General features: G+C 48.1%; 1 protein-coding gene across 1 annotated transcript in view; it reads right to left on the bottom strand.

Annotated features, from left to right (window-relative positions):
- Positions 1–1085: 1085 nt before the first annotated feature.
- The window catches only part of COL6A3 (collagen type VI alpha 3 chain), a 58350-nt gene continuing 38310 nt past the window's right edge, over positions 1086–21125 (bottom strand). Inside the window, exons 18-46 of the mRNA XM_085585592.1 lie at positions 20817–20843; positions 20655–20699; positions 20493–20546; positions 20265–20327; positions 19799–19864; positions 19061–19114; positions 18292–18327; positions 17691–17753; positions 17347–17409; positions 16616–16678; positions 16100–16162; positions 15863–15913; positions 15705–15740; positions 15546–15608; positions 15357–15419; positions 14679–14711; positions 14550–14586; positions 14426–14437; positions 13777–14270; positions 13098–13197; positions 11904–12602; positions 10712–10820; positions 9752–10020; positions 8226–8480; positions 6625–6699; positions 4906–5085; positions 4737–4790; positions 1734–1904; positions 1086–1604 (exon numbers count right to left, since the gene is read on the bottom strand). Coding sequence (XP_085441718.1) covers positions 1564–1604; positions 1734–1904; positions 4737–4790; positions 4906–5085; positions 6625–6699; positions 8226–8480; positions 9752–10020; positions 10712–10820; positions 11904–12602; positions 13098–13197; positions 13777–14270; positions 14426–14437; positions 14550–14586; positions 14679–14711; positions 15357–15419; positions 15546–15608; positions 15705–15740; positions 15863–15913; positions 16100–16162; positions 16616–16678; positions 17347–17409; positions 17691–17753; positions 18292–18327; positions 19061–19114; positions 19799–19864; positions 20265–20327; positions 20493–20546; positions 20655–20699; positions 20817–20843 — 3339 coding nt within the window. The 3' untranslated portion in view covers positions 1086–1563. The remainder of the gene's footprint in view (positions 1605–1733; positions 1905–4736; positions 4791–4905; positions 5086–6624; positions 6700–8225; positions 8481–9751; positions 10021–10711; positions 10821–11903; positions 12603–13097; positions 13198–13776; positions 14271–14425; positions 14438–14549; positions 14587–14678; positions 14712–15356; positions 15420–15545; positions 15609–15704; positions 15741–15862; positions 15914–16099; positions 16163–16615; positions 16679–17346; positions 17410–17690; positions 17754–18291; positions 18328–19060; positions 19115–19798; positions 19865–20264; positions 20328–20492; positions 20547–20654; positions 20700–20816; positions 20844–21125) is intronic.

Genomic DNA, 21125 nt, shown 5'->3' on the forward strand with positions numbered 1-21125 from the left:
AAGGGGCTCCTTCCCAAGATTCAACCATTCCGACCCAGTTTTCCAGAAGTCAGTGCCCTCTCCCAGTTCTCCCTCACGAATGCCCTGGTTTTGGTGTTCCAGCTGCCCTCTCCGTGGCATGAGCCTGCAAGGCTCCATTTTCCTTCTGGGCACCTCCAGCAGGCCATGGGAAGCATTATCAAGCCCTGCGGAGGCTCGGGGAAACTGAGGACACCAGCCCCACAGCCCCGAGCTCCCTGTGCCCTGGGTGGCCACTTTCATCTGCTCTCTGCTTTCAGGGGGGATTTTTGAAGGGGCAGGGCAATGTGAATTGCTTCTGGGAATTGTAGCTTCTTTGGGTGAGCTCAGAGAAGGAGAGGAAGGGTAAAAATCATGGCTGTGGAAAGTGAAGGAGATGAAAATACTTATGGGGTCATTGAGTCACACAGGGACACCCAGGACTGGCTCAGGTCATGCTAAATGCTCTGTCCAGCTGAGTTTAGATTCCTTCAGGATGGAGATTTCACAACCAAGACATCTCTGTTTCCACCTTTTTTCCAAGCTGGAAATCTCCAGGTTGCCAGCAGCCTCTCAGTGCTGTCCCCCTGAATATCCTTACTACATCTGTCCTCCCTCTGAGGAACAGTGGGATTTCCCCCCCTCCCCCCCCCAGATAATTTCTTTCCTGACCCTGGAAATTTATTCCATTGATACTCACACTGGCTTTAACAAGACAAACCCACAAGTTTCTCAAAACCTCCATTAGACTTTATTTAAAAGTTCTTTGTATAGACTTCCTGACACAGAATCCATAATAAAAATAAAACCCCCCTCCCTCCCGCTGCTCCCCCTTCCCAAACTGCTTTGCTTTGTATTTTATAAAACATACAACATCAGAAGAATGCCAGAGGCATCCTACACCACAATTTAAAGATTTGTTAACTGAGGCCTTGGTCCCAGCAGTGCATTTGCATTTGGAAACTTTGCTTCCTTTTCCTTGCTAGTTCAGTTGGCCACATGTGGTACAAATGCATACAAGAGATCTAGTCTGAGATCGAATCCAGCAAAAGGAGAAAAAAAATTTTAAAAAAGAGGAAGAGTGAAAATGGAATCACTTGTTTATCAGTATCAGCCACTCTCTTACACAAAGGCTTCCCCTGTAAAGTTACACTCAGTTATGAGAAGGATAAAAGCAAGCAGGTAACGAGTTGCAGTGAAATTATTATGTTGGTTTTTTTTTTTTTTACTCATTTTTATGGTGCCTTAGATAGGCAGACAGCCAGAATTGGGGGGGAAAAGGACTAATTTAGAGACATGTTGAGAGACAATAACAATCTGCACTTAGGTAAATATTTGGCAATGTTGAAGCTATACAATATAACCCGGGCACGTGTAGCACTCAGTCCACAAACAGTTTAGCACCATATTGATAGGTCATGCAGCAAAACCCTCTCCTCGGGGTTTGCTTGGGAGTTAAAAGCATGAAATATTACAGTGCAAGGTTGTCTATACCCTTAGCTTCTATAGGGACAAGGTGGCAAAGGTGATGCTGTCTCAGAGGTAAGTTTTGGCCAGCCCCCAGCTCTATGTCCCCATTGTCGTCACCGCGCCGGGGTTGATGGTGCCTAGTGGGGAAAGAAGGAATGAATCAGGCTTTGGTGCAGGACATTGAGGAAAGATAAACGAGGTAACTGCCAGAGCCCAACCCCACGCAGCAGAGGGGGAGTGCCAGGGATTTGGCTGGTGCCTCTTACCAGGGGCGCAGAGCTTTTCACATTCTTTCTGCGTGTTGAACCTGTTCTCGTTGCCGCCGCAGCCGCCGTACCAGAAGCGGGCGCAGCTCTTGGTCTCGGGGTCGTAGTACCACTTCAGCACAAAGCTCCTGCAGGTGCCCTCGTCCTTCTGCAGCCGGCAGATGTCCAGCACTGCGGGAAAGAGCAGGAGCAGCCGTGGTCAGTAGCGCTCCTGGGTGAAGCACAGCCTTTTCTGAGTGCGTCTGCAGGGCAGGGCTGGAATGCAAGCTGAGAAAGGGCATCCCCAGCTCAGGCTGTGCACATCTCCTGGGACTAAATCCCATCCCCATCTTTGCAAAGAGAACCTCTTTCCCTGGGGGTCACCAACCCCGGTGCACAAGTTTGTTTGTCTCCGGTGTTGCTGCCATGCATCCAGGAGCGATGAAGGAAGAGTGTTGCATGGCAGTGGTTGTCTGCAAATCCCTTGGATCCCTTGGAAATGAGTTGGCAGGTCTCAGAACTGGGAGAGGACTGGCTGGGCTGCAAGGCAAGAAGTACTGGCACCACTAAAATGACTGATTTCATTTAAAAGATAAATTTTCCGTGGGAAGATGCTGCTGGGTCCACCACAGGCTGCCCATGGCATCTCGCATCCTTCACCGGGTGAGCGAGGAACAAAACAGCAGAGCACGTGGATTGTGTGCAAATGAAATTGCCAAATAATTTTTTAAAAATAAAATTTTAAAAATACCTGATATCAGCCACTGATTTGCCATCAGGTCAAGCACCTCCCTTCTCACAGGAAAGCAGAAGGAGCTTGTGCCACCTCTGCTCAGCACAGCATAAGCACCACAGAAAAGGGGGAGTCAGAAATCAGTATTGACCTTCCAGTTCAGCTTTGCTTTTGGGCTCCTACAGCCAAAAGCTTCCCCAGGCCTTAGGCAGGCTCTTTGCCTTTTTTATATTCAGATTTTCTTTTTCCAAAGCCCATCTCCTTTCTTCCCCACCTTCCAAAACGCTGAAATCCATCAGATGTGAACACAGGAATTACTCTACCCCAAACCTGCACAGGAATAAAATCCAAACACTAATCAAAACAGAAGAATTTCTTTTGCATATATAACCTAATTTCCCCCTCTTTCAGTCTGAAGTTAAACAAAAGGTAACCCAAAAATTTCCTAGGATTGATGGAGAGTAAGAACTAGGGAGTTAGAATGTGTTTTAAGCTGTAGCAAGTTGAAAAGATGGGGAGAGACAGGGTTTTAAGTCATCCTGCAGAGAAAATGTGTCTGGGCTCTTCAGTTGCACTTCAGAATTACTTTTGTCATGGTAAAAAAGTTAGTAACAATAAAAAAATAAAACCATAGAATCATTAATGTTGGAAAAGTCCTCTAAGACCCTTGAGCCCAACCATTACTCCAGCACTGCCAAGCCCACCACTAAACCATGCCTCATGTTCCACATCTACACATGAAAAATTATATATAAAAAGTCCATAATTAAATGGGATTACAGCATTTAAAATGTCTCCAAAGAGAAGTGGGTCTGGTGCACGTTTTTGCACCCAAAGTGCCTTAAGGTTTGGGAGCTCAACTCATTTCTCATTGTTGCACCTGCTGAGGGCTGAACCCAGAGCCTGAGCCATCACCCAGCACCTTGAAAGCTGAGCTGCACTGAACTCCTGTGTCCATCTTCCATGTGGATTCAAGCTCTGGCTTTGCAGAAAATGGAAAGGGAATAAAGCAAGCAGAGCACAGCGGGCAGAGACCTGAACATCCCTCCAGGGCCCCTTGGCTGCTTTTCTTGACTCTGTGCCCGGGGCAGAGCAGTGCCAAGTTGATGAAATATCACTTTTAGCCTCAGAAACAGTTGCTGGAAACATCATCAAAGCATGTGACAGTGATCAGAAGGGGCTGGCCTGTGAGACAGGGCTAGCAGGAACACGCACCCTCCCAAGAAAACCTCATCAGGGAGGCTTCCCTGCTCTCCCAGGGAAACTGTGTGCTGCTTCCTCTGGCAACAAAGTGCTCAAACTACAGCCAGAGGATCCATTATGCCCATTTGCATCCCCAAAGCACCTTGAAATCCCCTGTGGCCACCCCAGGCATTTCTGTGGCTGGTGGTGGCCACCCCCTCCTTGCCTCCGCATCTCTGCAGGGCTGCCAGTGACAAAAATTCCCAAACTGAGGATTTAAGGATCCTAAAATGAGCCTAAGTCAAATGATGTGGAAGGGTTTGTAATTTGCCTTTTCAAACCCCATCATGCCTCTGCAAGGACTAAAGCCCTGCCTTTAGGTACCAGAGCTGTCTTCACTCCTTGCTTTCCCTCCCAGCTCCACAAAGGGTTCTAAAACACCTCTGGGAGGGGGAGGCTGCTCTGATAAGGATTTTCTGGGCTCTGCTCCCATCCCAACCCCTTGCTGAACTAACACAGGTGATTTCAAGCCTCTTCTTCTTGCCCAGGTCTTGAAGAGGTCTGCAAACATAACCCCTTAACCTCAGAAACTCCTTGAGAAGAGGAGGGCATCACCATTTTCCTGCAGGCTCCTCCCTCAACCTTGACTTTTCTCTTTTGGTGATGAAGGAAAACGACTCCATGCAATGCCTGAGCCCCATGGAGTCACTTTCCATCAGGTGCTTTGGTTACAGGCAGTGAAATGCTGGGAATTCTCTGCATTGCAGCAGAGGGGTGGCGCTTCTTGGTCACACAGAGGTAACACAAACTGGTTTGGGACCATGCCATGCTCCAGTTCAGCAGCCCCAGGTCCCTCATGAAGCCCAGTGAGCTTTGCCACTCGGGCTGTGCCAACACAGCACGTCCTAGTGGGACAACACACATGCAAAGTGACTGGCTCATGCAAAGCAGATGGAAGGGCATGGTCGTGTGAAGGAGCAAGTGAAAACTAAGTCTGTGCTACTTTTGATGTGGGGTTGGACAGGCTTGGATGCATGCTGTGAAATGGTCAAGGTGAGAGAATGGATTTGCTTTGTTTGTGATGATTAATTTTTTGGGGGGTGTGTTACCTGATGACAATCTTTTCTCAAGGGGTGGCTGCTGCATGGCTTTCTCATCTGCTGCTGGAGGAGGAAAAAGTGCACGGGTTTGGATTTTAAATGGTGCTTTTTCTCTGATCCAAACATCATTTGACAATAGGACAAAATGCAAAAGGGTGAATCCTCATGGGGTACTTACATGGCTTTAAGCATTTGTTATTGCACTCAGCTTCGGTCTCAAATCTATTGGCATTACCTCCACAGCCACCATACCAACCCTGGCTGCAGAACTTGTGTTTGGAGTCAAAGAACCACACAATCTGATAGTCCTTGCACTGCATGCCCATGTCAAAGTCCAGCAAGCAAGGATCTGGCCAATCTGCATGGCAAAAGGTGCAAAGGTTAAGTGATTCTGAGAGAGTTAAAAGCTGGAAAAGCAAAGAGATTGAAAAGAGAAAAAAAGGGAAAACAAAGTCTGGTTCAGGACTGGTGGCATTTCCCTCTCATGTGTTTTGTCTTACTTTGCTGGATGCAAACCTTCCTCAGCCTCCACTTTACTTCTTCTTGCTCTTGGTTTTGTCACAGATCCAAACCCCAGATCTTTGGAGTAACGTAGTGGGAACCCCTTGCTCCCACTGGTGCACTCAGGACTGAGCCCTCACACAAATCCCCCCACTCTCTTTTCAAAGCTCTTTGTCTTGGCAGTAACTTCTAGTCCTTAAGTGTGTTTATCTCTAAAAGCAAGTTGCATCTGGTATATGTGAAGGCTCTATGAAGGCTTAAATATATGTTCCTTTCCTGTCCCAAAAATGATAATTTAGGACCAAATCCCAGAGTTTTTATTAGCTGTGCTGGGCCATCCATGCTATTTTACCTATAAAAGGAGTGCAGAGTGTGGGCTTTCCTCAAAGGTCTCTTGGAAGATTTACACATGGGTGTCTCCCATGACCTAGAGGAGGCTCAGCTAAACCCATCTCCAATTCCCTGCCCTCTTTAGAGCCTTTATCTTGTTGAAAACCTTTGGATTAGCATCCCTGGGGAATGCTCCCCCCAGATTGCTGGCTGCCATAAATCCTCAGCTGGAGGCATTTGCTGCAAGTGGGCCAGCGAGTGGAGCTGAGATGGAGAGGTCTGTGTGGAAGTGCACAGCAAGCACACAGCACATCCCTTTGCCCTGGAGCAGGAGAAGCCCACATTTCCCCATGGGCTGGTGCCAAGGGGTTAAGCAAGGGGTTAAACATAGCCAGGGGGTGCTTGTCACCTGGTGGGAACGAGGGGGGATGAGGGGGGTGTCAGTGCCGGGGAGAGGGGCCAAAAGAGCAGGAGCACATGGGAAGGGAATGAGGAAGGGTCATGCAGGAAGGTGAAACGAGTTGGTCCTGCACGAACCCTTGGCCCCTTGGCTGCACAAAGCTCCAGTGGTGCCACCAGCCAGGCATGAATGAGATCCGTGCTCATCCCACTCAACACCAGCAGCCAGAGCTCAACAGCATCTCCACAGCTCCTGGCTGAACACACTGAGCAGCAGCATTTCCCCGTGCTCTCACACCGCTTTGTGAAGACAATGAGCCACAGTGCAAGCGAAATGTTTGAAGGAAAACATGGGAGTGATGATTCAGGGATGAGTTTTGGATGACAGATCCATTGTTGCTGTGCCTGCAGTGGCTGTGCTGCTTCATGAAGGCTGAGAGCCCTTCCAGTCCTTGGAGGAGGGGTTGTGACACTGAGTGTGACAGCACCGATGTGATGAGCTTGATGTCACCCAAAGCCATGAAATGAGGCAGAGACCCCCGGACTGCCAAGGGTGTCACCAAGGCCGTGGTCAGCTGGCTCTGCAGAGCCAAGCACTTGCAGATCCCCTGGTGTTAGTGGGACTGAGAGCCCCCAGCCCAGCAATCCCCCCGTGGCCCACACTCACCACTCTCAGGCCCTTCCAGTGGCTCAGTGTTGAGCATCATGTTGGCCAGGGACACCTGGGACTGCCCTGGGGTCTCTGTGGAGAGGAGGCAGAGGGTCAGTCAAGGGGGAGGGCATCAGCAGCAGCATCCTCACTGCAGCCACCAACTCACTCCCTGGCCCCAGCTCCAGCACTGGGGACAGATCTGGATCTGTTTAGCCCAGCACACAGAGATGAGAAATGTTTATTGGAGGCAGCTGATGGATGAGCAATCCCCAGCTGCCCGGCTGTGCCAGGATGGGATCACCTTCTGTCCCCAGCCAGTGGCTCTGCTTGGGCTCATCCACAGAGGAGCATCCTCAGGGCCCCATGTGACTGCTTTGGATGTCCCCACCCACCCCACAGCATGGACAGGGCAGGGGTTCAGGAGCTGGATGTGGCCTCTCTGGAGCCAGTTTAGCTTTGGTCTCCTGGCCTTGCAGATGGCAGAATAGAAATGGCACCCCCCAGGGGAGCCAATCCATGATGGATCTGTACTCTCTTGTTCCCTCAAGGGCTCTCTTGGACCACACTCCTCCCATAAGGCTTCACATCCCCCTAGGAGCTATGGTGAGGATTGTGAAAAAAATTCCATGGAGGGGTCTGCAGCCATAGGAAGGGCTGGATTTGCTTTTCTTTAGTATATGGTTTGGGTGTGGCTAAGGAGGAGAATCCTACTCAGTGTCCAGGTCACAGCTTGCCACCACTGCCTACTCCATTTATTCCCATTCAAGATTAATTCCATGGGAAAAGCAGCTTCCCTGGGCATCGGGAGCTCAAATTCAGCACATGCAAATGTTACTTCTGCCCACTGATGTCTTTTCTCAATATTTTTGTAGGCATCTTTATTGCTTGCAAAGGTAAGGGACTGGTCCAAACCCACTGAAGCCAGAGGAAATGCTCTCCATGGGCACTGGAATTGTCTTGGAAATTCCAGACGAAGCCAGATATGGGGCACTGTCAGGACCAGCACAAACTTCACACCACCAAGCCAAGTCACCCCTGTGCCAACTGTATTAAAATAAAACTTGGCTGTGTCTTAGACAGCAACTTTTGGCCATGCCAGAGAGTTTGGTGATGGATCTGCACTCATGGAGTTTGGATCCTCAAGGGATCCAAACCTTCAGTTTCCTCTCCTCTTTGTGGCTTTTTCTGGATAGTATGGGAAGCAGATCAGTAGCTATGGGAATGGCTATTAGGGAAGAAGCTTTTCTTGCTTATTTTGAAATTGGGCTGGACTGGGTTTACCAGTTTGACTCATTACTAATTGCAGTAGTGCATGCTGGGCTTCCACCCAGACCTTCTGCACTGATGTACAAACCCTCCAGCACGTAACAAACCAACTCTGGGACTGCCTTTAATTATCCCACATTCTGTGCTGATTTAACCCCACTGAAGTGTAAACTCCCATTTTTCAAAGAAACACATTTGCCACGTCTCATTTGCTGCTGCTGATGGCAGACATGAGGTGAGACGACATAGCACAGCCAGGGCTGGGATTATTGGTACCAACTGATTCCCAATCCCTTTTTTTTTTTTCCCTCCCACTTTTTGTTGCCCACGTGTTTTTAGGAGTCACGTACTCGTGCTGAATGAGCCTGTGTAGGTTACTTTGGGCTGGGATTTTTGGTAGCCAGTGACGGCGACGACGTATTTCTGCCCGCTCCTGAGCCCTCGGACCACGTGCTCAGTGCCAGTCAGGTTTTGCCTCTGCACGAGGGAGTGGTCGTGTGCCAGGGTGACAGTGACATCAAAGGTGCTGTGCGGCTCGGGGCTGGCCCAGCGCAGCCTGGCACTGCTCTCGGTGACATCTGTGATCTGGATGTCGTGGGTCTTGGCTGCAGGACAGAATCAGAAGGGACACCAAGCAGTGAATGAAGAGGGAAGGATCTCAAGGAAAAAGTGCCTCAGTGCTGCAGAATTTTTTTTCCATGGCAAGTGCAAGCCAGGCTGGTACCTGGCTGTCTCAAATGCCACTGCAGGAGAGGCTTGGTTTTACATAGCTCAGATGATTCACCAAGTGGTTTATTTATCTTTAATAATCTGCTGCAATCTAGCAAATCAAAATCCTTTTTTTTTCCCCTCTCCAAGATTCTCACAGCTTGAAATTCCCAGCACTTTCCCAACAACTGTAAAAGTGCCCAGTCAGATCCTTCCTTCTCTAGGGTGCAATGGATTCACTGAGCTGCTGAAGACCTTCAAGCCAAGCCTGCCCAAGACTGAACATAAAACCAAAGACTGGTTTGGGTTGGAAGGGACCTTCCAGACCATCTCATTCCAACTCCCATAAGATGGGCAGGGACACCTTCCCCCAGACCAGGTTGCTCCAAGCCCTGTCCAACCTGGTCTTGAACACTTCCAGGGATGATAACCTTAACAGGTGAAGGAAGTTGTTATGGAAAGGTTTTCCTGCTCTGCCTGGATGAGACCTTTATAAACACTGCTTGAAGCACTGGTGGGACAAGAAACACCAGGAACGTTTATTCCCCTCAACCTGATGAAAGCATTAGCCTTTCAAAACTTGATTGCTTTTATTTATTGCTTTTTATTATTTATGCAGGGACTTGCCATCAGTGACTGGATGAACTTCCCTGTGCTTGGACACATTCTTTGATCCTTGCTCAGCTAGTGCAGATCTGCCTGAACCCCCTTGCAAAAATACCTGGGAAACTCCCTTTGGATGAACTGTGCTCACATGAAAGAGGCTTGGCATTCCCAAATACATCTCCACACTGATGATTGATGAACTATTCCTATTAGCTGAGAGTTCAAACAATGCCATCATATGAACCATCATAAATAGCAAAACTTGGCCAAGGGGTGATGCTGCAAGGAAATCATGGAAATAAATGAGCCACACTAGATAGAGAAGCACTCTATACCTGGATGCATTGTTCCTGCTCGTGTTTTACCTGGGGGCAACAATTTTGCACAGAATTCTTAACACAAGTTGACAATGCCTTCAGCACAGACTTCCTCATTTACACCTAAAACTGAAATTTGGCCTGTGGGTGATATTTCCCACAGGAATAATCCTCTCAGGGGGCAAGAAGGGCCACAGCCTGCTGTGGTTCAGCCTAGGGGGAGGCACTGCCCACAGTTCACATACCGCTGTGTCTCCTCCGGCCGCCGGCCGCGGTGGTGTTGCTGGTGGCCCGGCCGCTGGCTTTGGTGTGGGTGGTGGCACTGGCTGCTCCCTGGGCTGTGGCGTTCCCCTGGGCCACGGAGCTGGCCGGGGAGGTCTCGGGGGCTCTGGTCTGGGCCGTGGTGCTGGCAGGAGTGGTTCTGGAGTGGGCACTCGCCGCCGGCCTGATGGTTGCGCTGACCGTGGTGCTGGCAGGGAAGGTCTGGCTGGCAGTCGCGTTGGGAGCCACGAATCTGAGCAGAATTTTGGAAGTGGAGATGAGCTGACGTAGAAACCATTGGCAAGAACCCACCTGAGGTTAAGAGTCTTTGCCAGCTTTAGCTTTGCCCACAGTGAGGAGTGAAAAGTGCTCCTAGTGGAAGGTGCCCCTGCCCGTGGCAAGGGGTTGGAACAAGATGTTCTTTAAGGTTCCTTCCAACCCAGACTGTTCTGTGATTCTCTGATAAGGGCAAACTCAGCAGATGGATCTGTAGCATGCCTGACTTCCAGGGGCTTGGCCTTCTAAAGCCAGGACAGCTCTGTGCCAGCAGTGAGTCTGGGTGACACAAGCTTTCCCTTCTCTTCAGAAAATATTACCATGGGTGCTGTGTATCAGATAACCCAGGGCAGCCCAGCCTCTAAAAATAATGCTTGGAGTAGAAAGCCCCAAATTCATAATAATTTCTGGAATTCCCGACCTACACGATCAAAGTCAGCATATACCTCCTTCATATTTTTATACGTATATAAATATGAAATTTACCCCAAATTTAAAAATATACCTCACCCTTCTCTAGCAGCTATCTCTGTTGCTCTTTTCACACAGCACTGGAGGAACCAGTAAAGTTAATTGAAATATTATTCAAATTATACTAATTAAAAGATAATCCTGATTTTTGAAAGTTAAGTTCCTTTTTCTTTCCTTTTCCCCTAAGCATTACTCACACTGCTTTCTGTCCGATGAGCACGGGGTGCTGGCTCTGGACTTGCTGACCATTCTGGAGCCACTCACATTGTTTCCTTATCTCTGGAGACAGGTAGAAAGCAAATTCACCTGGAGACAGAGAGAGATATTAAATACTGGAGTTGAGGATGGTGGATACCTGCTACCAACACATTACATTTATTTCCTATTAATTTAAAAACAAACAAACAAACAAACAAAATGACTTTCCTATTCTTGCTTGATGTTTGGTTACTGCAACATCCTGGGCTGGAAGATTTGTTATTCCAGTTTACAAACATGAGGGCCTTAACTACAAGAGGGTTGTTTGCCTGAGTCTGTCACTTATAAACACATTTCTTGTAAGAGGGCACTTCCAACCACATAGGTAATGTTATTTTTTCAAGAGGTAGGAGTTTCTAGGACTGCTGTAAGCAGTAAATGGGAAAAGCAAACTGATATAACCTAAACATTTATTTCTAGATGTTTGCTTCCTATTTGGTGCAAGACATTCCTGAACCTGTGGTATATCAGCCCACTAATCTGATTTTCAAGAATTTTTGCTAAAACCCAGATTTCCTAGAAGAGGTCTAATTCTTATCCTTGCTGGATGGGTATGTTTAGGATCTGTGGCAGCTGGAGGTCTAGCCTGGGTTCTCTAGCAAAGCTGAGATGTAGATTTTTGCAGCACAGCCAGCATATCCCAAATACAGCAGGTTTGTTTATCCCTGAGCAAAGAATCCTGTACATCTGGTCCTTCAATTTGCATAGAGAAACTCCAGATCTCAGCCTGAGCCAGCCAAGGGCCTGCTGGACATGATGTTTATGCTGAAGTTGGGAAGAAAGATCTGCTGTCTGTTCAAGGAGCTCCAAGGAAGTGCTGCAAAGGGCCTCAGCAGGACCTATGGGAGAGGCAGGCCCGGTGGGATGAGATCAGGTGAGCCCATGGAGATGAAAGCAAAGCACACTGAAGTGCAAACTCTACTTGGTGGATCAAAATGGAAGGTGACGGGGAAGCCAAAGTGAACAAAACCCAGACATACTCAACTAGGTAATTATGAGCAGCCCAAATTGCACCAAACTGTACAAACCATCAAAAAGATACTAACTTCAGTGGGTCCTGCTGCTCAAAACCTTTCAGAGGCTACGTGTTGCCCCTTCCATGACACTTGGGCTGCAGGATGTTACACTTACTTCTGATAAAGGATGGCAGCAGCGTCCCAAAACGCATCAAGGGCTCTTCATGGAGCTCTCCTGGTTTATCAACCAGCTTGAAGAACACGTCATTTGGCTCGCTGGCAAGGCTGTAGATATTCTTGGCATTCACCTTCCTGCCGATGCCCAAGATGACAAAGAAGTACCCTTTGCATTTTGCATTGATGACAACCCTCTCCAGGTGCTCAAGTTCTTTTTTGTTCACTTTTCCAGTCATCATCAGAACTATGACTTTTAGGTCCCGAGGGCTCGGTGCACTTTCAAAGACATGAGCGATTGTGTGTTCAATTGCACTTCCCAGAGCCCTCGTGCCATGAAGCTGGGTCATTTGGTTGTGGAGGTAATTAATGATCTTCTCTTTGGATGCATAATCAGTTAGTGAGAACTCAGTTTTTACTGGTGGGAAGCTTGAGTTGGTTTCGTGTTCATAAGGAGCTTGCTGGAGAACGGCCACTCTGGCGTGGTGCTGGGACACTTTTGGCTCTGAGCTGATTTCCAGGTTGGTTACAATGTGGGAAATGTACTTCCTCATCTCACTGAACTGCAGAGGGGTGGTGGACTCGGAGCTGTCCAGGATGAAGGCTATGTCTGAGTCCACATCTGTGGGGGCTGCCCTTCTGTCTCGGAATGCAGGTCTCTGGCCAGTTCCAACACAGCTGGGATGGGGGTCACACACATCTAGGGAAAAAACACAGGGGGTGGTTTCACCTGCAGGACCCAAACACAACTCTCCCTCATCACTGTAAACATCTCTTGTGTCACATGGAATACCATCAAGCCCTGGACATTCACTGGTCCACTGCTTGATACCTAAGTAATTTCATCCCACAACACATTCAGCAGTGTGTTCAGCATTTTTTTATGTGCTCCTTTGTCCAAGGGGATCCCTGAAGCACACTGTCAAAAGTGGCAGAAGGCCATCTTTTACAGCACTTAGCTATCAGTATTTGGGCTATAAAAGTGGCATCCAGACAAAAAAGGAGATTCTCCTTACAAAGTAGAGAACGCCCAGCGAACCCCATTCACAATGCCATTGTTTTCTGCTCAACCCAACAATCCCTTGTAGCCACCAACAAAAGGGCCAACTCCCAAGTTGGGCTTCCCTTCTTACAACCGACTGCTGTGTGGCCAGAAGGATTTGGAACTGTCTAGAGGAGAAACTGGAAGCTTTACCCAAACAAATGTGACAAGTCAAAAGCCTCTGAATGGTTTGATTCAGCTGAGCGCCGCTGGTTGGAAGAACAATGGCGTGGCCAACCGCTGTGTTATTGATCTGGTGAGATGGAAACAGAAACACACAGAGTCAGTAACGCTGCCTTCTGTTGCTCTCAGCTCAGAGGAGGGCAGGGCAACACACAGCTCTGAGGGATTCTCTGCTCAGCACAATGCTCTCAGTGGATCCCTTTTGGAGGAGCCTAGTGTCCTCGGTATCAGTTTAGAGTCATAAACTCCAAAAGGGACCACTTGAACCAGTGCTCAGTGAGTTTATCTGGGGCTTTTTTGTGGCTTTCAATCTCTGCCTGTCCACTCTCCCTCTGCCAACAAAGTTAATGTACTCTCACCTTCCCTTTCTGTCATAATTTTCCTTCTGTTTCATCCCACACTTGGCACCCTGGAGCCATGGCCTAGGAAAAGAGTGAACTCCTGAGAGTCTCACTAGCATTTCCCAGCATGTGTTGTGGTGATTATGGAATTAGGGTTTCTCTCCTAATGGATGGATGTGTTTGGCCAGCAATACTCTCTTCCACAATTGAGAGGCCCATGAAAGCCAAGCGTTGCTTGTGGCATCCAACACCATGAAATCAGACCAAGGGCATGAACAGAAAATAAAGAAAGGGGGAAAGACTCCAACCTCCAGAGCTCTGGCAAGAACAGCATCCTGCCTGCTGGTGAGGAACACCGGCACAACCCCGGCGTCGTAGAGCTTCAGCACAGCATCGTTGAGCTGAGGGGACGCCCTCGTGTCCCCGTTGCTGAAGAAGACAGCCACCTTCCTCATCAGAAAGCCACTGCGGGCACGCTTGAAGGTATTCCTGGCCACGAAGGACATGGCGGTCTCCAGACTGCGTGGCTTCGTGGTCAGGGTTGCCTGGAAGTTTTGGATCTGCTGGAGGAGGCTGGATTTCTTCCTGGCATCAGCAAAGCGGATCTCGGTGGTGACCTCGTTGTTGTAGGTGACCAGAGCCACCCGTGCCCCCCGGGGACAGTTGCTCTCGGCGATGGTTAAGTTGTTGACCACTCTGAGCACGGTTTGCTTCATCCTGTTGAAAACCTCCCTCACAACACCCGAGGAGGTGTCAATAGCGAAGGCCAGCTCAGTTGGGAAGACAGGGCACTCCTTGGGACCTGTTGGGAATGTGCATCAGGAACAAATCATGCCTCAAACAGCTGTCAGGATTCAAGGAGTGCGTCCTCATCAGGGGTAAATAATTCATATGTGGGGAGAGCAATAATTGTGACATGCAGCCACCCTGGGGTTTAAAGGACTGAATGAGACTTACCATAGCAGCAAGCTGTGGAAAAGATGGAAAGAAAAAAACAGCTTGGTCAGTGCCATCCAACATAACATGATGGGCAAATAAGGGTAGAGAGAGGGGCTTAGCAAAGCACTGAGGAGGTACTCACGGCATTTGTCTTTGATGTTCCGCACCAGCGCACATTGCTTTAGGAAGTAAAGAAAGGGGGGGAAAGAGATATGTCACACAGCCAACTCAAGGGTGTTCCAAAACAGGAGAAAAATTATGCCACACTTACATCTCTGGATTCTCCTTTCTCGCCTTTAAGGCCCTGTTTCAAAGAATGAAGAGAAGTTGAGTGTACTGAGTGCAAAGTGTATCTCCAGGGTGCCTTATGAACCCTGTCAGGATAACTGCCAAGCCATGGGTCATGCAGGAGCCAAGGGAAAATCTGTCTGTTTTCAGCTGTGTTTCCAACAGCAGAGTGCAGGGCTCTTCTGTGTGAGGAGTAAACCTAGCTGAGGCCAAACCCTAAATGGAGGTTGGAACTGGAAGGTCTTTAAGATCCCTTCCAACACAGACCATTCAATGAGTTACAATGCTCCAGGTTCATCTTGACCTTTCTAGGGAGCCTTGTTCCAGCCAGATTTGGTCATGGCCCATATTCTGTGTGGGGTGGTGAATGATAAAGAGATGAGAATCTCCTAGAAGGAATTTTAAGGGACATATTGCCATGGGGAATTCCTAATGCCTGGTAAAAGCATGCCTCTTGACTTCTTCCTTTGGTTTGAGGAAGGGTAAATATTTGTCAGTGATAAACAGCTGCTTAAAAATTTATAGAGACACATCCCAGACAAATACAGAGGGATTTCCCCAACTTGAATTCAGCAGGAGACAGTGATGGACTTATTTTTCAATGCCTGGCACCCACAGGCACCATTACATGAAGCCAAGCAGCAATGCAATGGACACTTACAGATGGCCCAGGGTATCCAATCTCTCCTTTCTGACCAGGTGCCCCAGGTACTCCTGCATTTCCCTAGAAAGAGAGAGCAAAGAAGTCCTCTCCATGAGGAATACTCCCAGGAGCACTTTGAGGAAAAGGTGTGTCCATCTATCAGGGCATTCATGCAGAAGGGAAAATTTGTAAAATTGTCCAACTTACTCTGCGACCTCTGTTTCCTTTGGGGCCGGGGCCTCCAGCGACACCACGGTCACCAGGTCCTCCCTAGGAGGGGAAAACCACAAACAGCAGCTCTAAACCTGCACAGGCCCATGGAAAATGGCTTGGAAAATAAATGCACAGCTCATGGGCTGCACCTACCTTTGGCCCTGCATAACCTACAAAGCCACGTTCTCCCTGAAACAACAGAAAGGTTAATTTGGATATGTTCTAGAAAATACCCTCATCCATCTGCGCTGGAGATCTTGGCTGCTTCCTTGTCCTTGTTGAGGAGGTGGGAATGCTGAGCATACACCTACCTTCCTGCCTTTAGGACCCGGGCCACCAATTCCATCTCGTCCATCATCACCCTGAAATTGAAAAGCCAGAGTCATTAATACGTAAATGATACGTCATATATAAACAACTTAAACCCCACAGGTCCAACAGCACCAGTAGACAGAAACCACTGAAGCCACAGGCCTTTGTGAAACTCTTAAATGTTCCTTGAAGTTCCTTAAGTGTCCTTAGAGGTGTGAGAGCATGAGCACACTCACCATCTCTCCTCGTGGGCCCGGCTGTCCGTTCGGCCCTTTGGGTCCAGGGTTTCCAGGCTCACCCTAAAAAGAAGAGCATCTGTTAAAGCATGTGCTAGAACTCCAGGCTGCTCTGAGCCCTTCCCACCCCATCAACACTGGTTTCTTCTCACATAGCAACCTGCAACCCTGCACGTGGCAGAAAGGCATGAGTGGACCTACACAGCCCGAAATACTGTCATGTACATGCTCTTTTGTGGGATCTTTGGTGATTTCAGGAAAGATAAAACCTTCCCACATGGGCATTTTCTGAGAATCTGCTCAGGAATGTTGATTCGGGATCTCAGTTGCTCAGTTACTTTTGCCTTTCTGTTCACTGAAATGGGAGTCTAATGAGACAATGAGCACAGAGCTGCTTTTATCCGCACTGTGAAAGCCCAAGAGGTTTATCTCCTCTATTTCTTCAAGCCCATGCAAAATCCAGCAGCTTTTTGATGCAGCTTTAGTTGCTGGTGCCCAGTGCTCCTGAAGACATACCTTTCTTCCCAGGGGACCAATCCTGCCACGTTCTCCTGGGGGTCCTGGGGGTCCACTCCCTGCCTGGAATGGAAATCAGGACAGGCATATTGGCAACATTCAAAAAAGCTCAGGGGCCAGGAATAGGGAAGTGGATGACCAGAGAAATCATGTATGACTAGTCAGGCTGGTGTCTCTCAAAACACCTCAGGAAATTCAGAAGTCTGCTTCATGTTTGGGAAGAGCTGGAGGTCTGGCTCAATTCAATGCAAATGTCAGCAGCAATTTATATTGTCCCTAAGAAAGCACCCACAGGAAAGCAAGAGGGGGAAAATCATGCTGGGGGTGGGGAAATGCAATATGGCTTTATGCCAAATGGCTGAGGAATGCAGCAAGAGGGAGAAATAAATACATGGGCTGGCCCCTGCAGGCATGTGAGATGGTCAAGCTCTGGCTTCAGAGGATGAAACATCACAGAGATCCCCACCAATCACTCAAGAATACTCTTTAACTAAAATTCCAATAATGGGCCAAACACTGAAAGTCTGACCCCTCTGTGGTTGCTTTTAGCTCTTTTTCTTCTGTAACTCTTGATCAAGAAGTCTTAAGCATAAGCTGAGAGGAGAATCATGCTAGAAGAGAGTGTTAAAAGGGGGTGGAACAGAGCTGGAGCCCTAGGAGAGGGGAATGTAAAGACACATTGGAATAGCAATAGCATAGTTGGGCCAATGTCTGGGAAGCAGCAGACTTACCCTGGGTCCAGGGACACCCTGCTCTCCTCTGATGCCTGGTGTGCCAACCTGGCCAGGGGGACCCTGTGTGGGAAGAAAAGAGAGGTCGTCAGCACACGTGGGCACAAACACACCAAGACCCAAAGGGAAGTGAGTGCTGCAGTGTCTGAGGGATGCTTTGCAAACACGTCACACCTCGGTTGGTGTGAACACAGTGGCTGGCAGGATAGCCAGGTCACAGCTCACCCAAAAATACCCAAATCCCAACAGTCTTTGTGGGTGAGACTCTCTGGGGAAGTGGCTGTGATGAAGTAACACCACATCATCATGAGGCAAGGCCTTTCCTCTGCTGGGAGCTCACTGACCTGTGGCCCTCGCATGCCTTGTTCTCCAGCTGGCCCTGGCTGACCAGGCGAGCCCTTGGTGCCCTGGAAGGATAAAAAAGCACAGTGCAGGTTAACATGGGAGGATGTGGTCAGCACCATGGGAAGGGAAAGGGGAGATCAGGGTATCCACAGCTGCACAAAGAGCAGGGAAGAATGGATTTTCAGCTGGGCTTTTTCCTTGGGTTTTTATCACCAAGATATGGTGATAGCAGACAATAAGCACAGTGATTGCCCCATTGCAGGGGCAATTTGCCTCCTGCAATCGATAGCCATCAGCCATCATGCCTTGGCCCTGTTACACTGCTCCAGCAGCACACGGGGACAAAACATCCAGCCAGGGAATACTGTGGGAGACAGGCAGGCACGTGGACAGCTGGTTCTGCACCAAGTCCAGCAAAGAGCACACAGAGAGATGAGCCTGAGGAGGAGGAGGAGGAGTTGGGAAATTTGGAGGAGAGAGGAGGCAGAGGGGAACAAGCAAAGCCTGCATGTGCCTTCTCTTGGCAAATCCCTCTGGGTGCTGAGGCTGCCTGGCCCATGGTGTGGCAGGAGCCCCATGTGTTGTCCCATCACCACCTACCTTTACTCCTATGGGCCCCCTTCGTCCTGCCATGCCCTGCAAATGGAGGAACAATGAGGTTTGTTGATCTAATATGTAAGCACACCTTCCCCTATTGCTTTTAGATAAATGCTTCTTATCAATGCTTCTCATAGTCCAAAAATTAACATTTGGCTGTTTTAAACTACAGGGGGCAAAGGGAAATCCACATGGTCAGATCTCTTAAATCAGACTTGGGCATGTTTTTTCCCTCCTCACATCCCCCATATAGGTGAGCTGCTCCCTCATGCATGTCAGGAGTGTGTCACCATCCCTGGGACAGGAGGGACACACAACAGGGAACACATCCCAGCTCAAGCTCCACTTGTGCCTTTCCAAAACCAGCAGCCAAATGCAGATGCATATCATGGAATCACAGACTGGTTTGGGTTGGAAGGGACCTTCAAGACCATCTCATTCCAACCTCCTGCCATGGGCAAGGACACCTTCCACTAGACCAGGTTGTTCCAAGCACCATCCAACCTGGCGTTAAATATAAATCATGTGTAGCTCCTCTAATCTGAGCTCTGAGTTATTTGCATGGGAATAAATTTTACTTTTGAAGTCTCTACAGCAAGCCAGGAAGCCATGAGGCATCTTCCTTTTGAGATTTTTGTCTTTTTTTGGGGGGTGGCTTATTAGGTTTTTAAGTTGAATTCCTGATGTCTGTGAAACAAAATACATGGAAAGGAAGGAAAAGTTATGGTCAATCTAAGCCTGGGCCTTGCTGACTGGAGGTCTGGCAACTCACCCTCCTCCCCACTTCACCATCTGGGCCCTCTGGCCCTGCCGGTCCAGGATCTCCCTAAGGGAAAAACAAAACTCAAGTGAGAGCCCTGAGATGAGCAGGCACTGGGAAAATAGATTCAGATCTCAAAAAATGTCTCCTTTCATGCTTTCACACAATTTAATAGTCCTGCCTTTGGTGGGAATCCTTCTAACTCACAGAGAATTTCCATCAAGTTTCTGAGCCAGCAGAGATCAACATTCCTGTTCTTTGGGAAATGCCTTCTGACAATTTAAGACACATTTTTTATTGTGAGCTGATGTGAAAACAGATGGGTTTTGCAATTTTCCAAGGAACTTGTGGTTTGTTTTTTTTTTCTTGCAAAGGTGAATCAGGAGGTTTAGATTTGATGTAATCTAATCAGTTCTCTGCTTTTGTATATGACCCATGAGAACATACAAAGGTAATTTCCAAGTACAAAGTTATTTTTAGAGGCAATATCCCAAAAACGCATTGTAAAATAATAATAATTTTTTTAAAGGTGCTTTTTAACACAAAACATCTCCTAAACTGACATCTTCCCAGAGAAAGTTTTGGTTGCAAACCAACAACATTTTCTAGTGGAAAAAAATATTCCATCTGACAAGGCACAATGAGATTAAGGAACTTGCATCTTTTTGGCAGCATCCTTTTTTCTCCCTTTCTCTGGCTCGTTCTGTTGTAAAACCCAAAAAACAACACAAGACAACAAAAAAAATTTACCATTGGTCCAATTTCACCCTTTTGTCCTCTGGGGCCCCGTTGAGTATTATCAGCTCCTGAATCTCCCTGAAAGCAACAGAGCAATGAGAAACACCTGTGTAAGTGGAGCATGAAAATCAAATCTCATAAACTGAGAGTTCTCTGCTAGAGCTGAGAACCAACTTTTCCCTTTTTTTCCCCCTTTTTGACTGAAATAGATTAAGTATTTCAGCTGTTTTCAGCCAGACACAGCTTTTCAACTGAGAAGTAATATTGAAGAAGATGAGGAAGGGGAATTTAATATGGTGAAGCAGAGATTGATGGGTTGGTATAACATGGTATCTATGTGTCACTTCTGAGTCCTTGCTCTGTCATGGGACCTGCCACTGTGAAACAGCATTTAATAAGCCAGAGCTACCCTCTCTGATGACTCCAGGATCAGTGGAAAGTGGGTGGAAAATGAAGAAGATTCCTTAGCAATATTTACCGGATCTCCACGGAGCCCACGGTCACCTCGTTCCCCTCGTTCACCCTTAACTCCCTTATCTCCCTGTGGGAAGAGATGGAGAGTTAGGAGGAGCAGCTCTTGCTTGTTGAAAACATCTCTGCCCAGCCCTCAGCCCTGAGGGGAGCACGATGGCTTTCCTCCCTCCCTTGGCTCAAATCCACCTCTACAGCATCATTTAGCCTCACTATAAAAGAGATCAAAGCCTACCCTCCTGCCAGAATATCCCTTCTCTCCAGAGGAGCCAGGCAAACCCTTGTCTCCCTAAAAGAACAGAAAAATATTTTAGAATATTTGCCACTTCCAAGGTGCTTTCTAGATACTTCACTGAAGCATCAAGTCATTAAGAGAAAAACAATTAAAATTACTGACCTCTTCTCCATCAATGCCATCCAGACCCATTTCTCCCAGTTCACCCTGTGGAAGGGAGGCAAGAAGCAAATGCTGACTGAGAGGAAGGGGGAACAAGGCGGGGGATATTGATGTGCCACACACTCACGCTCGCTGCTGTGGCATGAGGGAATAGCTCCCTACCTTCTCTCCTGGGAATCCCCGAGAACCCTAAGGAGATAGAAAAGAGTGTTATTCCACTTTTGTTCAGCTCACTGCCATAGGAAGCAGTGGAGAAAGAGGGCTGGGTTTGGTGTCAGACCCAGAGCTACAACCAGGACAGGACTTTCCCTAGTTTTTCTTATGTCAATGTTTGTCTTCAGCTGCCTCCCCAGCACTTGTGCCAAGACAAAATATGTGGGGCATGGGGGTTAATCCAGCTGATCCAATAAAATATCTCACTCCTTGCCACAACTCTTCCTTCTGACTGACTGACAAACTGACTTTTAGTTT

This window comes from Lonchura striata, chromosome 7 (genome assembly GCF_050655825.1).
Source record: "Lonchura striata isolate lonStrDom1 chromosome 7, ASM5065582v1, whole genome shotgun sequence".
Classification (NCBI taxonomy): Eukaryota; Metazoa; Chordata; class Aves; order Passeriformes; family Estrildidae; genus Lonchura; species Lonchura striata.